General features: G+C 42.3%; 1 protein-coding gene across 9 annotated transcripts in view; it reads right to left on the bottom strand.

Annotated features, from left to right (window-relative positions):
- Positions 1-14,169, bottom strand: part of Yeats2 (YEATS domain containing 2) — an 88,961-nt gene that overhangs the window by 21,147 nt on the left and 53,645 nt on the right. For all 9 annotated transcript variants that reach the window (XM_034515358.2, XM_076942671.1, XM_034515356.2 and 6 more), the window contains 4 exons: positions 6,522-6,780; positions 4,404-4,565; positions 2,800-2,969; positions 2,010-2,168 (listed from right to left, as the gene is read on the bottom strand). In XM_034515358.2, coding sequence (XP_034371249.1) covers positions 2,010-2,168; positions 2,800-2,969; positions 4,404-4,565; positions 6,522-6,780 — 750 coding nt within the window. The remainder of the gene's footprint in view (positions 1-2,009; positions 2,169-2,799; positions 2,970-4,403; positions 4,566-6,521; positions 6,781-14,169) is intronic.

Here is a 14,169-nt window from a genome sequence, read left to right as displayed (position 1 = left end):
AGAACTCAGAAGAGGGCACTCGATCCCCTGAACTGGGGTTAGAGATATGGGTTGTGAACTGTCATGTAGGTGCTGGGAATAAAACCTAGGTCCTCCAGAAGAACAGCCAGAGCTCTTAACTGCCGAGTCATCTCCCCAGCTCCTCTAAATTCTCTTTATACAGAACTGCTGGTCTCTATATGGAACTGCTGGTCTGTATATGGAACTGCTGGTCTGTATATGGAACTGCTGGTCTCTATATGGAACTGCTGGTCTCTATATGGAACTGCTGGTCTCTATATGGAACTGCTGGTCTGTATATGAAACTACTGGTCATTATATGTGCCTTATATATTTTTGTCATCATACATTGATGAATATTCATGCAATTTAATATTCATTGTGGATCTTTGCTTTGATTCATAAAAAATTTGTTTCACAATATGGTCAGTCTTGATTGTCAGCATGATGGGATTTAAAGTTACCATAAATTTGGGTGATAACATCCCATGGGTTGGGATCCAGGCTTCATAAAAATGAGGAAGTGGTCTGACTACCAGCATTTATTCAACTCTCTGCTTCCTGACTTGGGAGGTAACAAGACCAGCTGCCTCCTGTTCTGGCTGCCATGATGTCCTAGGTGGACTGTACTCCAGAACTGTGAGTTAAAATAAACCCTCTTCCCCTTTTGTCAGCCCTTTTGTCATAGCAATGAAAAAGTACACAGGTGAGAATGATGAATTAAACACAACCTACCATATTCTTCCCAGTACAAAATTATAATAATAATAGAAAAAACAGTCAACTGATGAGACCAGCAGTGGATAATTATAAAAAACAAAACAAAATGAACCGCAAACATCAAGAAACAACTGGAATGGTCTTTTATCTAGTGAATAAATTAAAATTGTAGTTAAGCAAACTAGACAGAAAATAACCACTGATCAATGTCTCCTGAAAAATGCTAAATAAACTCTATTAAACTAAGCCCCAAGAATACACTAATAAAGAATAAAACAGGAAAAGCAAATGTGGTTTGCTCCAGAAACCACACAAACGGCATATCACTAAAAACAACGTGACAAATCTAAAAGCTAAAAGCCTTATGATTAACACAAAGGTCAGAAAATGTGTCTGACAAAACAAGAACCCAGTAGAGGCTCAGTGCCCAGGATCTGGGAAGGCACCTCCACACTGTTCTCCTCTTCTGACTCCTGTCATTTATGATATACCTGTGGAAGACACTGGAATTCTGCACCATCAGACCCTGACGCTGTTTCCTTGGTTCTGTAGAAATGTGCCCCTCGTCTATCACTACACTTACCATGTTGTGCTGTGGGAAATAATCTACTTCACTACTCAGGATCTCTCACACGAAATCCCTTCATAAAAAATGCTAGAGCTAAGAGTTGAGCAATCTGTGTCTTCCATGGAAGCCAATGGCCATCCCCCTCAAGTGTGGCCTCTGTAGTTGGCTATGCTTCCCCTTTGGCCACTACCATAAAAATTACACTCTATCATTTATACAAGGTTGCCCAGTCACATATATGAATAACCTTTGGCCTTATTTTTCCTCGTTCTAATTATATGTTCCTAAACCTAAGGCTTATTCTAATCTTTCTGAGCTATTTTGTTTAGCTTCTTATGTAACTAACCTTAGCTTCATTTGGGTTTTCTAAAGTTTACATAAAGAAAAACAGATTAAATGGCATAATTACCATGTGTTAACTGGAACAGGGGTTTACCTTAACTCTGTGGCCTCACTGTGGAGCCTGTTCCCCCTAACGGAACTGTCTTGGCTGGCCTCAGAGGGAGAGAACCTAGTCCTGCAGTGACTTGCGGTGTCAGAGTGGGCTGGTACCTAGTGGTGGACTTCAAAACCTCTTAGAGATGAAGCAGAGAGTGAGGTGGGGGAGAGGCCATCTAGAAAGACTAGGAGGAGTTGGAGCTGCGATCACAATGTAAAATGAATAAACTACTTAATGGAAAAAATTACCATGTGTTAGGCATGCAGATGGGTATGCATTTACCTGTGTAAACAGAGTGGTTTTCTGTCCAGAGATGACTTTCAGTGTCTGTTGTCCCTGTGCAGACGATGAGCTGACTCCCAGTGTTCCTTGAACAACTGATGCAGTAGTCAGTTGTTTTCCAGGTGTTTGGGGTGATGGTTGGCCAACTAAAAACGTGCCCTAAGTTGGAGGAAAAAGAGTTCACCGAATTCCATTAAACTCTGATGGCCTCCAACAGGCTATATCTCAGCTGCATTCAACAACTCAAAGAACCTGAGTCCAACTGAGTGTCCCTAGGAAGCTGACCCTACCCTCTTTTTACTCCTACCCTCTTCAATGAGACCATCTGGACCAAGTCTGAATATGGCCATGAAAGATAAAGACTTCAGCAACAAGGAAAAAGAAGGATGAAGCTTTTCCTCACTGAATCCAACCCGATCACCAAAACCTGATGCTGCCTGTGCTTTTGCCTTTCTAAAAGCAGACTTTCAACTGTATGTTAATACCGTTTACTACCTAGTGGATTGGGGGGGGGGGGGTTGTCGGGAGGAACAATTAGCATAGCAGGCTCTTTCTTTGGGGCAGAAGGATGTAGAGCTCAAATCCAAACTCTACCATTAGCTTAGCAGGAAGGTCTTACATCAATTACTTAAATCTTCCTGAATCTATCTTTTTACCTTTCAAAGCAAAACAAGCTCAAAATAATACAGAAGTATAACACGGCTAAAATGCTAAAGGGAAATCAACAATAATTAAAGGCATTTATGAGGTAGTTAAGTAATTTACAAGTTTAGGTATATGCTTCCCAGACCTGGGGGGTTTGCTTGAGGATGTAGGATGTGTAAGTCAGGTGCTGGGGGCCCCCTCCTGGGCCAGAGGTGCTTGGGGTTCCTCCAGCTGCGCTGCCACCGCCACCTCCACTGCCTCCCCCTGCACCACTGCTGCCACTGCCACCAGCAGCAGCGGAGCCAGACTGCAGGTCTGTAAGCAAAATGGATGACAGGAACATCACAGGAAGTAGCTCAACAGAAAAAGCAGATGAGTGTAGATGCTTTGCCCACGCTATCGTTCCTCCATATCCTGCTAGTCTACTATAAGTGAGGAAGACTCCCCAGGGTTCAAAGCCTAAGGCTGACTCTGCTTAGTCCTTCAGCAGGAAAAGTCTGGCAATCTTAAATTCAAACCATTTTATACACTGAAGTAACACTCGAAGTTCTAGATTACAGAGCACATTAGAGAATACTTGATAAAGTCTATTAAATTCTAAACTCTAAAAAACAGCAATCAATGTCTGGTCCCAAGCATTCTAGATAAGAGGACACTTGAGTTGTACTTTTAAGAGACTGGTAGCTGACTATACCTCCACTCTGAGTACAAAGAAGAATTTACTTTTGACAGTATTTTGATTTAAGATGAAAATCTGATGCTAATATTTTCTAGACAATGTTTTGATATCAAGTTCTGGCTCCAAGTTCCCAATTCTTTTTCAGATCTCACTTCAAAGCCTTTTTTTTCCTTTTCCTTCCATGTTGGTGAGCTACCTGGACTATAAGCACATAGTCAACAAATGTTCCCCACCTTGATTACAACAAGCACAATTCTCCAACAGTCTCTGACTCTGACGGAAGTGGAGACAGAGATGCCATCTGCTTTCACACAGAATATGGAGGCTGGCCCTTTCTTACAAATCTTTTTGACACTGTACTACTATTTAGGTATGAGAAAAATATTCCAGAGTAAGTGGCAACAACCCATTATAAAAATGGTAAGTGGCTTAACAATGTACTGGGCAAGGGTCAGCCATTTCTCTCATCTGAGCACTGCCAGGCCTGACAAGGTTCTGTGTATATAAGACAGTCTGTCAACAGGCCTGACAAGGTTGTGTGTATGTAAGACAGTCTGTCAACAGCCAAGGGAAGTCATTCCTAATGAGCCTGGCTCCTAGACTGATAGACTCCAACTCAAAGGGAGATCCGGATTTTCAACACCACCTTCACTGTCAAAGCAAAAGTTTTATGTAACTAAACAAACTACTTGGCTTTAGGACATACACTTAGACTGAATGAACCTGGAATTGTCATTTCAACTCCAAACCTAGTAATACAACCAAAAACTAGTCACAGAGACAAATGGTTCCTACCCCCACACATCTGTGTCAAAAGAAAACAACCTTCGAGCAGATGGACCCTTTCCAGAAAACCCCAAATAACAGTGTCACTACCTAAGACTATGATTATTTAAAACCACTTTAAAACTACTTAAAATATGTATAAAATCCAGTTGGGCAAATTCTTCCATTACACAATCAAGCAGAATTACAGAAACACTTCCTGGCTCAGGAAAGGACGGCCCTTAGCTGAACAAGACGGACCCATGCAGAGACCCGGGGACTGAATGATGGAATGATGCACTAACTGGCATTGTTGGTAGCTCGCAGGATGGCTCCTTGAGGAATCAGCAGCAGCTTCCCTTTTCCTGCTGTGTTCTTGCTGTTCGTGGTAAGGTACAGTTTAGTGCCCGGAGGTAAGTTGGCCAAGTTAGCCAAATTAGTGGCTGGTAGCTGCAAGGTTGCCATTACTAAAAGGACAGAGGAGTAGAAAAACAAGAAGGTCATCAACTACAGATAACATTCTAAAATTAAAACATGGAACAATAACACAGCTAGTTAATGAAGAGTAAAAACTTAGTTCATTTCCTAGATGTCTTAAACTAAATCACTTATATCCTAGAAAAGCCTTCCATAAATTTATGCTGTATATAAACAGGCTAAGCCCAATTTTGCTTGGCAAATCTCCCCAGCCCAAACTATTTCTTCTTCTTTTGGGGGTAGGGGTAGAGGTGGGGTGGGACAGGATTTCTCTGTGTAACCCTGGAATTCACTCTAAACCAAGTTGGCCTCTAACTCAGAGATCCACCTGCCTCTGCCTCCTGAGTGCTGGGATTAAAGGTGTGTGCCATCGCTGCCTGGGATTCCTTCTTCTTCCCTCCTCCTCTGCTTTTAAAAGAGAAGGTCTTCTCCAGCTGGAGAGATGGCTCAGAGGCTAAGAGCACTGAAAGTTCTTTCAGAGATTCTGGCTCACAGCCATCTGTAATGAGATCTAGTGCCTGTTCTGGACTGCAGAATACATGCAGACAGAACACTGTACACATAAGTAAATAAATCTTTTTAAAAATATGGGGGGGAATCTCATTACAGAGACCAAGTTGGATTCAAACTCATGACTCTCCCACACACTGGAGTTCTACCACCAAGCCAGGTCCTTATGCACATAATTTTTTTTTTAAAGACTTACTTTAGGGGGTGGAGAAATGCACAGGTAGTTAAAGAACACTGACTGCTTTTCATGATGGCCTCGTTTCTATTCCCAGCACCCAAACAGTGGCTCACAACCATCTCTAACTCCTGTTCCACAAAATTTGACTCCCTCTTCTGGCCTCTATGGATACTTAATGCACATAGTACACAGAAATTTACGTAGGCAAAACACCCATACACATAAAATAAAAATAAATAATCCCCCAATTGTCTTTTAACAGAAAACAATGGGTTTATTGGAGAAAATGAAACCCTTTTCACTGTCACTATGGTACTGTGCATGGCTTCTGTGTGAAGAGTAAAAGGAGGCAGCAGAGAGCCACTGACGCTGATCCAGCAGAGACAGGCAGAAGAATCCTTTGTAGGCATTACCTAACAAATACATACTGAAGCTAACTTCTGCTAAGTGCTATGGCAATATAAGGAAAGTAGAGTTTCCTTACTGACTGTTCAAAGCACTTGAATATCAAAGAATTTTTAAAATGATTTATTATTTATTTGTGCATGTGTAGGTGGGTATGTTTGAACACATGCACATATGTAGGCACCTACCTACACAGGCCAGAATAGAGTGATAGATCCCATGGGGTAAAAGTTATAGGCAGTTGTGAGTCACCCAGACTAGGTGCTAGAACTGAACTCTGGAAGAGCAGCAAGCACCTTTGATGGCTGAGCCCCCTCTCTGGCCCCCTTTGTGCTTATTTTTTAATACTACAACATGCAGGCAAAACATCCTCATACATGGAATGTAAATAAACCTCAAAAACAAAGAAAAGACTTCTAAAGTAAACACATTAATATCTTTAGCATTTTGTTTTCATGCTCTCAGAAGCATCAAGGGCTAAAGCTTATTCAAGGTGTCCAAACATCTGCTTAGTAGAGTTCACTACTTAGACATGTCAAATGTTGCTGACACTTGGTCATGCCAGGGTTCCAAGTCTGAAGCACAACTCAGGTGGGGCAAGAACAGGTGAGAATGACTTCATACCTGAAGGCAGTATCATGGATACCTCTGATCTTGACTTTGCTTGCACAGACATCTATAGTACATACACAAAATAAAGCTTAAACTACTCATGGTTCTCTATGTAAACAATCCCATGAGAATGAACTGGCACATCACTTATGTCACTTTCCTAGTCAGAACCAAATAGCAAATCAAGTCACTACAATCTACACAGTGGTGCAACTGAAAGGTCCTTAACTGAGATATTTACCTGAGCCCTGGGATCCACTCTTCTGCGGGCCAGCAGCTGTGACCTGAGTCTTGGTTAAGGTCTGTACTGGCTGAGCAACAATGGTCCCTCCACCTCCACTCACGATTGCTTTGGCAACTCCTTGGGTCACAACTTGTTTTGGACCAACAGCTTTGGTGACAGAAGAGCTGGCCTTGGCGACAAGAATTGGGCCACTACTGATAGCCACAGCCTGCTTCACTGTGGAAGGTAAGGCAGAGGCAACAGGCACACCAACAACCTGTTTGTGACAGAAAACAGTCCAACAGTGTTACTTCTGGTGAGTTCTCTCTGGTGAGTTCTCTCTGCAGTTGAAGCAGCCACTCCACTCCAGCAAGAACAAAGCAATAGCAAAGGTTGGGGGACAGGGGTGTCACACAGAAGTCTAACTGTCCCAAACGAGGGTGCCTCGGCATGAGAGAAAACTGTCTTACAGTTTGAGTATTACCACAGAACAAAAGCTTAGTTGAGTGGCACCTGCTTTCCAAAGCTTCTACTATAACAGGAAGGCTTTATACATACATAGACTTACATAAAATCCAATTTTCACACGAAAATAAAGTATTTCTAATGTATTTACTTTCAATTCACTTTACTGTCTACTTTAATCAAAATACAGAACTGGCATCACACTGTACAGTCATAAAACATTAACAGGTAATACAAGCTTTTTCCAGTGTTAAATTTATAAATCATTTCCAGTGACCAAGTACACACCAGAACAGGAATAATATAGTGTACGATAGCATTTTCTGCTGTTGGATAGGCAGGTGCTTTCAATCATCACACTATGAAACTGCAGGAAGCTTCCTCGTCAATTCAAACTGCAGCTTTCCCACTTCAGAGAGTATTCTCCTGAGTCTGTAGTCTGCCCACTTGGATGGCATTTTCTCTCCTCACCATGTGACAGTAGCCTACCTGATTCTGGGAAAAATAACCTCTTTACTTTCCCCAATCTTTCCCTCCTTGAAGACAAACATTTAGTAAAAAAAAAGGAAACGTTTAAACAAAAATATTTAATTGAGAATAATTTTTTTTAGACTGGGTTCCATGTACGCCAGATTGGCCTCAAACTTCAGTGTGACCTGAAAATTCTGACCCTCTTGCTCTACTTCCTGTGTGCTGGGATTAAGGAACAGGTGGTCCACCATGTCAAATTCATCTAGTGCTGGGTATCGAACCCATGATTTTGTGCATGCTAGACAAACCCTCTACCACATGAGCTACATCTCCAACTCTGGTAATAAAAAATTCAAGCACCAAGTAAATTGTTATAGTAAAAGTAAAAGTTTCTAAAAGTAAAGTCACTTTCTTTAATTAAAAAAATTCAGCAGTTTGTTCTAACAGAATAAGCAGCAGAATGTTAAACTAAGAGGTAATTTAGGGCTGGTGAGATGACTCACGGGTAAGGCACTTGCCTCATAATTCTAACCACCCGAGTTTGATCCCAAACAGTAGGAAGCAGAAAACTAATTCCCCGAGTTGTTCTCTAGATATACATGACCACTGTGCTACATGTGTGCTCACAGTCACACGTACAAATAACAATCAACAATAAATGAAGTCACCTGAGTTCATCCATTAATTTATTGTTGTGTATGTATATTTTGGTGTCTGTGCATGTGCCTGAACATATGAAGGACAAAGGACAGGAAGACAACTTGTGGGAATTAGCTCTCTCCCATCATGTGTGTGACGGTTTCTATATGCTTGGCCCAGGAAGTGAAACTGTTTGGAGGTATGGCCTTGTTGGAGTAGGTGTGTCACAGTGGGAGTGGGCTTTAATACCCTAGTCCTCATTGCCTGGAAGTCAGTCTTCCACTAGCAGCCTTCAGATGAAGATGTAGAACTCTCAGCTCCTCCTATACCATGCCTGCCAGGATGCTGCCATGTTCCTGCCTTGATGATACTGGACTGAACCTCTGAAACCTGTAAGCCAGCCCCAAATATATGTTGTCCTTTATAAGACATGGTCATGGTGTCTGTACACAGCAGTAAAACCTAACCAAGACAGAAGTTGGTACCAGGAGTAGGGTATTGTTGTGATAGGCCTGACCATGCTTTTGTCTGGAAGAATGTGGATTTGGGGACTTTGGATTTGGAAAGCAGCAGAATGCTTTAACTGGGGCTTAATGGGCTATCCTAGTAGAAATATGAAAGACTGTTACTGACGGTGATTTGAACTGTGCAGATCTGGCCCAAGAGGTTTCGGTAGAGAATTTCAATATGGGGCCTAGAGACTGTTTTTGTAATTATTTTGGTGAAAAATGTGGCTACTTTTTGCCATTGTCTGAAGAGTGCCTGAGGCCAAGGTGAAGAGACTCAGATTAATTGCACTGACAAAGGAAGTCTCAAAAGAGCCTAGCAGAGCTACCACGCTCCCACCTTGATGATAATGAACAGAACCTCTGAACCTGTAAGCCAGCCCCAATTAAATGTAGACCTTATAAGAGCTGCCTTGGTCATGGTGTCTGTTCACAGCAGTAAAACCCTGACAGACACTGTGGGTCCTGTCCCAGGACCTTTACCTACTGATAACAATGGCTTCTGCTTTCTAAGAGAAAAACAGAACAGTAGCACTTTTCACTTTTTACAAGCTTGGTTATCGGCTGCCAGCACACACATGTGGTCATCTAGAATTCTAACACATAGGATGCGAAAGCAGAATTAGACGTTGGATGTCATGAGACCCTGTCTTAAAAATCAGGGAAGGGCAGACAGACGGCCCAGAGGTTGGGGGTGTTTGCTGCTCTTCCGGAAAACCTGAGTTCAGTTCCCAGCACCCACTTTGGGGCAGCTCACAATCACTTCTAACTCTAACTTCAAGACACGTGACTCCCTCTTCTGGTCAACAGATATCTGGCATATACTCATCCCAGACACAGTCAGTCAGTCAGTCAGTCAGTCAGTCTGTCTCTCTCTCTCTCTCTCTCTCTCTCTCTCTCTCTCTCTCTCTCTCTCTCACACACACACACACACACACACACACACACACCTTAAAACAACCCTTCCCCCAAGCACCTATCTGAGCACAAAAGAATTAGCCAGAGAATACTGTGAAACAAGAACATTTGTTCACTGTTGGTAAATATACCACTACTCCAGAAGGCCTGTCTACCATACTTTATGGTAGACAGTTATATAAAAGTTATGTGCTTAAGAATATGATTCTCTGAATAAAGAACATTTTAGACATATGCTCAAGGGAACGCACACAAGAATACCCACAGTAGCATTATGCATTATTTGTGTGCATAAAATAACTGCCAGCATTCCCCAGTAGCATGTCTGCCTGTTTGCTGCCATGCTTCCCACCAGAACAGATGAGACCACTGAAATTGTTAGCCAGCCCCAATTAAATGTTCACCTTGGTCATGGTGTCTCTTCACAGCAATGAAACCCTAAGACAGCCTGTCTTCCACCTCCCCAGTGCTAGATTACAACTGTGCCCCACCACACTTAGCTTTTTGTATGTGGGTTCTGGGGAACAAACGAGTCTCCCTGCTTATTACTGACAAAACCATCTCTCTGACCCAAAAAGGTTTTTAGTGTCTACAAACAGAGCACAGTCAGTTATGTAAGAGACAATGCTAGAGCCACCTACTAGTAAAGGTGAGTAAAAAAGTGTCTAGTGAATAAAAGCTAAGACAGTAGTTGCAAGAAACTACACAGATAATTATCTTTTATACTCTGTAAAACAGACATTCCAAGTTGTCTAAGGCTATGTGCTGATGTAATAAAACTGTGGACCAGACTGACAAGATGACTCAGAAGTTAAGAGGACTGGCTACCCTTTCAAAGGACCGAGGTTCAATTCCTAGTGCCTACCTTGAGGCTCACAACCATCTGTAATACCAACTTTAGGGGATATGACGCCCTCTTCTGGCTTCCACAGGCACTGCATGTATATGATATGCAGACACATAGGCAGGCAAACAACCTTCTTGAAAGAGAAGCATAGCCACAGACTTAGATTTGACTACATGGTTCTCAGTTGGTAAAACTCTTTGGGAAGGATTAGGAGGTGTGACCTGTATGTCACTGGGTGTGGGCTTTTCAGTTTCAAAAGGCAGCTCTATTCCTAGTTAGCTTTCTCTGCTTTATGCTTGCCTGCTTGCTGTCACGCTCCCCACCATGGTCATCACGGTGTCTTATCACAGCAATAAACTAAGACAGGCAGTGAGATTATACAAGGAGCTGACATTTATATCTTAAAAATAAATTTATGAAATTCTCAAAGACTTAAAAGATTTTTATTTTACATGTACACATGTTTTGCCTGCATCTATGTGTACACTACATGCATGCTTGGTTCCTGAGGAGCCCAGAAGAGGACATGGAATGCCCTGGCACTCGATGGCTGCAAACTGCTTTGTGAATGCTTGGAATTAACGTGGGTCCTCCAGAAGAGCAGCAAGTGTTCTCACCTGCTGACTCATTTCTCCGGTCCCCATACCCACTACACACGTATGTTTAAAGAGCACTGGCACCTGGTTAAAATCTCGGTAGAGACATGCTGAGGTACATGGTGGGACCTTGTCCCCAAAAGGGAGAAAACAGTCACTCAGGAGTCAGAACAAAATAATCAACAAACAAATGAGCTTTAAAAAAAATCATTAAAATCACTAAACCACTTGTTTCTTTTCATAGACTGTGATATAAAAATGTATTTATCATGAGTTTGGATATTATGTTAATGTGAAGACTACACAGTCCCTAACTGAGCATTATTAAGGAATATTATGTTATTGTGAAGACTACGGTCCCTAACTCAGCATTATTCAGTACAGAGCAGCCAGATAGACTTGTTTTCCTAGTTTAGTTCCAAGTAGCCAACTGGGTAAATTATTAACTTCCTTGAACTTTAAAATTAGCTTATGTATTAGCAATATTTACCTCATAAAATCATAAAATGAGAATAAATTTATAAAATGCTTGGCTAACATGAACTGATTTCTATCAAGTAAGGAATGGTAATCACGAAGCAATGTGGAAACAAAGAGAAACAAGGAGAAATGTGGAAACAAGGAGAGTCAAAGAATAAATCCTTTCTTTGTTTTGGTGCTGTTGCTTAAGACAGGGTCTCACTATGTAGCCTTGGCTAGCCTGGAATTCACTATGTAGACCAGGCTGGCCTTGAACTCAGAGATTCACCTGCCTATGTTTCTCCAGTGTTGGGAGCGTGCACCACCACGCTGCTCTTAAAACCTGAACTCTGAGCCAACATGATTGATTCTATGACCACTTCCTCCCCTAACCTGGCTTGCAACAATAAACCACACCAATGTGCAGAGCTAGGCTGTCAGCTGAGGTAAAGGGGTGGCCAAAAAGGAGCCCAAGCTGGAAGCCAAGTGGAAATGAAACAAACAAACAAACAGGATAAATCTGAGCCATCTCCCTCGGCTCGTGAATGAATTATTTAAAAGGTGAAATAATATGCTGGTTGTGTATTTTTTTTGTAACAACCAGAAGATAACAGGACACTGAATCACGAGAGGCCACGGCTGTTTTAGGTGTCAGTGTATCTAATGCTCTATGGACTGAGCTGGTTTAGCTCCTACAGCATAAAGCATACTAAATGGCAATGTGAAGTCTCAGTCGTCTGTTTACTATGTCTTGGGTATTTAAAATTATTTCTAGTACCTTTATCTTAACAGATTTTTAGTTTCCTTAAAAAAATAATCACTCCTTGGATTGGCATGGTGATTCACACCCTAATCCCAGCCTGGAGAAGGCAGAGGAAGGAGGACCTCTGGGAGTCTGTGGCTAGTCCAGTCTACATACTGAGTTCCAGGACCTTGGTCACTGCCCTATCAAACCAGTGTGCCCTCTGTAACGCCTCTAGTTGTTGTGGTGCATGTTTTCTAACAATCTATGTATCTCGACTAGCCTGAAATCTGTTAGAGACATCTGTAACCCAGATGTTCAGAGGAGGAGCTCAGTGGGTGCCAGGGAAAGCAAGTTCAGCCCTAACTGGCCTCTGGGAAAAAACTGCTGTATTTCAACTGGATTTTAGGTCCTTGCTCAATGTAACTACTGAAATCTTAACTAAAGCTGTCAAAGGGGAAAAAAAGGGATACAGTAGAAAAAGAAGGAGCCAAATATTCCGTTTATATATAACACCATACAATAAAGACCTCAAACACCATCTGAGAATCTCAGATCTGTAAAATACTCTACGAAAATTACCAGAAGCTTTTCCAGTACCAGTAACAAACCAACCTGCTGAGGGAAAAAAAACAAAACAATCCCCCCCACCCCCCAAAGAGGGTGGGAAGCTCATTCATGCTGTTGTTGCAGAGGGCCCAAGTTAGGTTCTCAGCACCCACAATTCCACCTTTGGGGAATCCAACAAACACTGTATTATTAAGTCGTGATACTGCACAAGACTGGGGTCCTCAGTGTCCTATTGAGTCATAAAGGCCCACTCATCCCTGAAGATCTGTGGGTAGTGGATGGCTGCTGGGTAAGCAAGAGGTATTTTCTTCCATGGTACAGCCACTGGTGAGCTGCCCATGCTCCTATAGGTAACACCTCACCCCAATGAAACTAACTTCTCCTGTACACAATCCTAATGAAACTTAACAAGTCACATACACATCATCCAGTGTAGAAGAAACAAAGAATAATGGGTAGGTGAATGTAATCAAAATATCGTACCAAGCCCATTATGTATACTTAATATACGGTAATAGAAAAACTGCAGCTGGATGGATGGTACTGTTGCCCTTCCAGAGGACCCATGTTCAATTTCCAGCACCTACATGGTAGTTCACAACATCCAAAACTCCAGACTCAGGGGATCTGACACCTACTTCTGACCTGGGTACCAGGTTCACATGTGGCACACAGACATTAAGAACACTCATACACATTAAAAATATTAAACAGCTGCCAGGCGGTGGTGGTGCACGCCTTTAATCCCAGCACTTGGGAGGCAGAGACAAGCGAATTTCTGAGTTGGAGACCAGCCTGGTCTACAGAATGAGTTCCAGGACAGCCAGGGCTACACAGAGAACCCTGTCGCAATATGTGGGAGTGTCCATCCTTTTGACACGTTCCTGCTCAAGAGCCCCAAAATTCAAGTGAAAAATTTTCAAAAGGTCTCATGCTGTTCTCGTAACGTAACTCTGCATGTGTGCTGCATTCATGGTTATAGTTAGTAGTCAGGGAGCTGCAGGTTTGTTATATAGGTGCTCAAAGCTATAGCCCATTACGTTCAATGCTACTGTCAGGGTACTAACACATGCACACCAACCACAACAAAATACTCAGATAATGCTTACTGTTCTCACGCTCTTTAATTCTTATTCAGGCCTGAAAGACAGGGGCTATTATTTCTTCCACAAGACCAACAAATAAGTTCCTGAGACACCAGGTACCCTGGCTGGGTTAGAGAAGTAATGAGCACTTACGTTTGAGATTTCTAAGAAATGACTGTCAGTGCTCATGTCTGCTGATCAAACCTTTCTGCTTCCATCCTACAAGCCCACTTAGTCCTCAGCTCTTTTGTAGTTAAGGGCACCTCTTCACTCTTTCATTTTTCTGTTGTTCTGAAGGTGTACACAGGGAAAGCTCCTGTCTTCTATACCTCCTGCTGGGGTAATACATAGGAAGGCACTTCAACAAC

Source organism: Arvicanthis niloticus, chromosome 12 (genome assembly GCF_011762505.2).
Source record: "Arvicanthis niloticus isolate mArvNil1 chromosome 12, mArvNil1.pat.X, whole genome shotgun sequence".
NCBI classification, from domain to species: Eukaryota; Metazoa; Chordata; class Mammalia; order Rodentia; family Muridae; genus Arvicanthis; species Arvicanthis niloticus.
The sequence above is the reverse complement of the archived record's forward strand: the minus strand, read 5'-3'. Positions and strand labels throughout refer to the sequence as shown.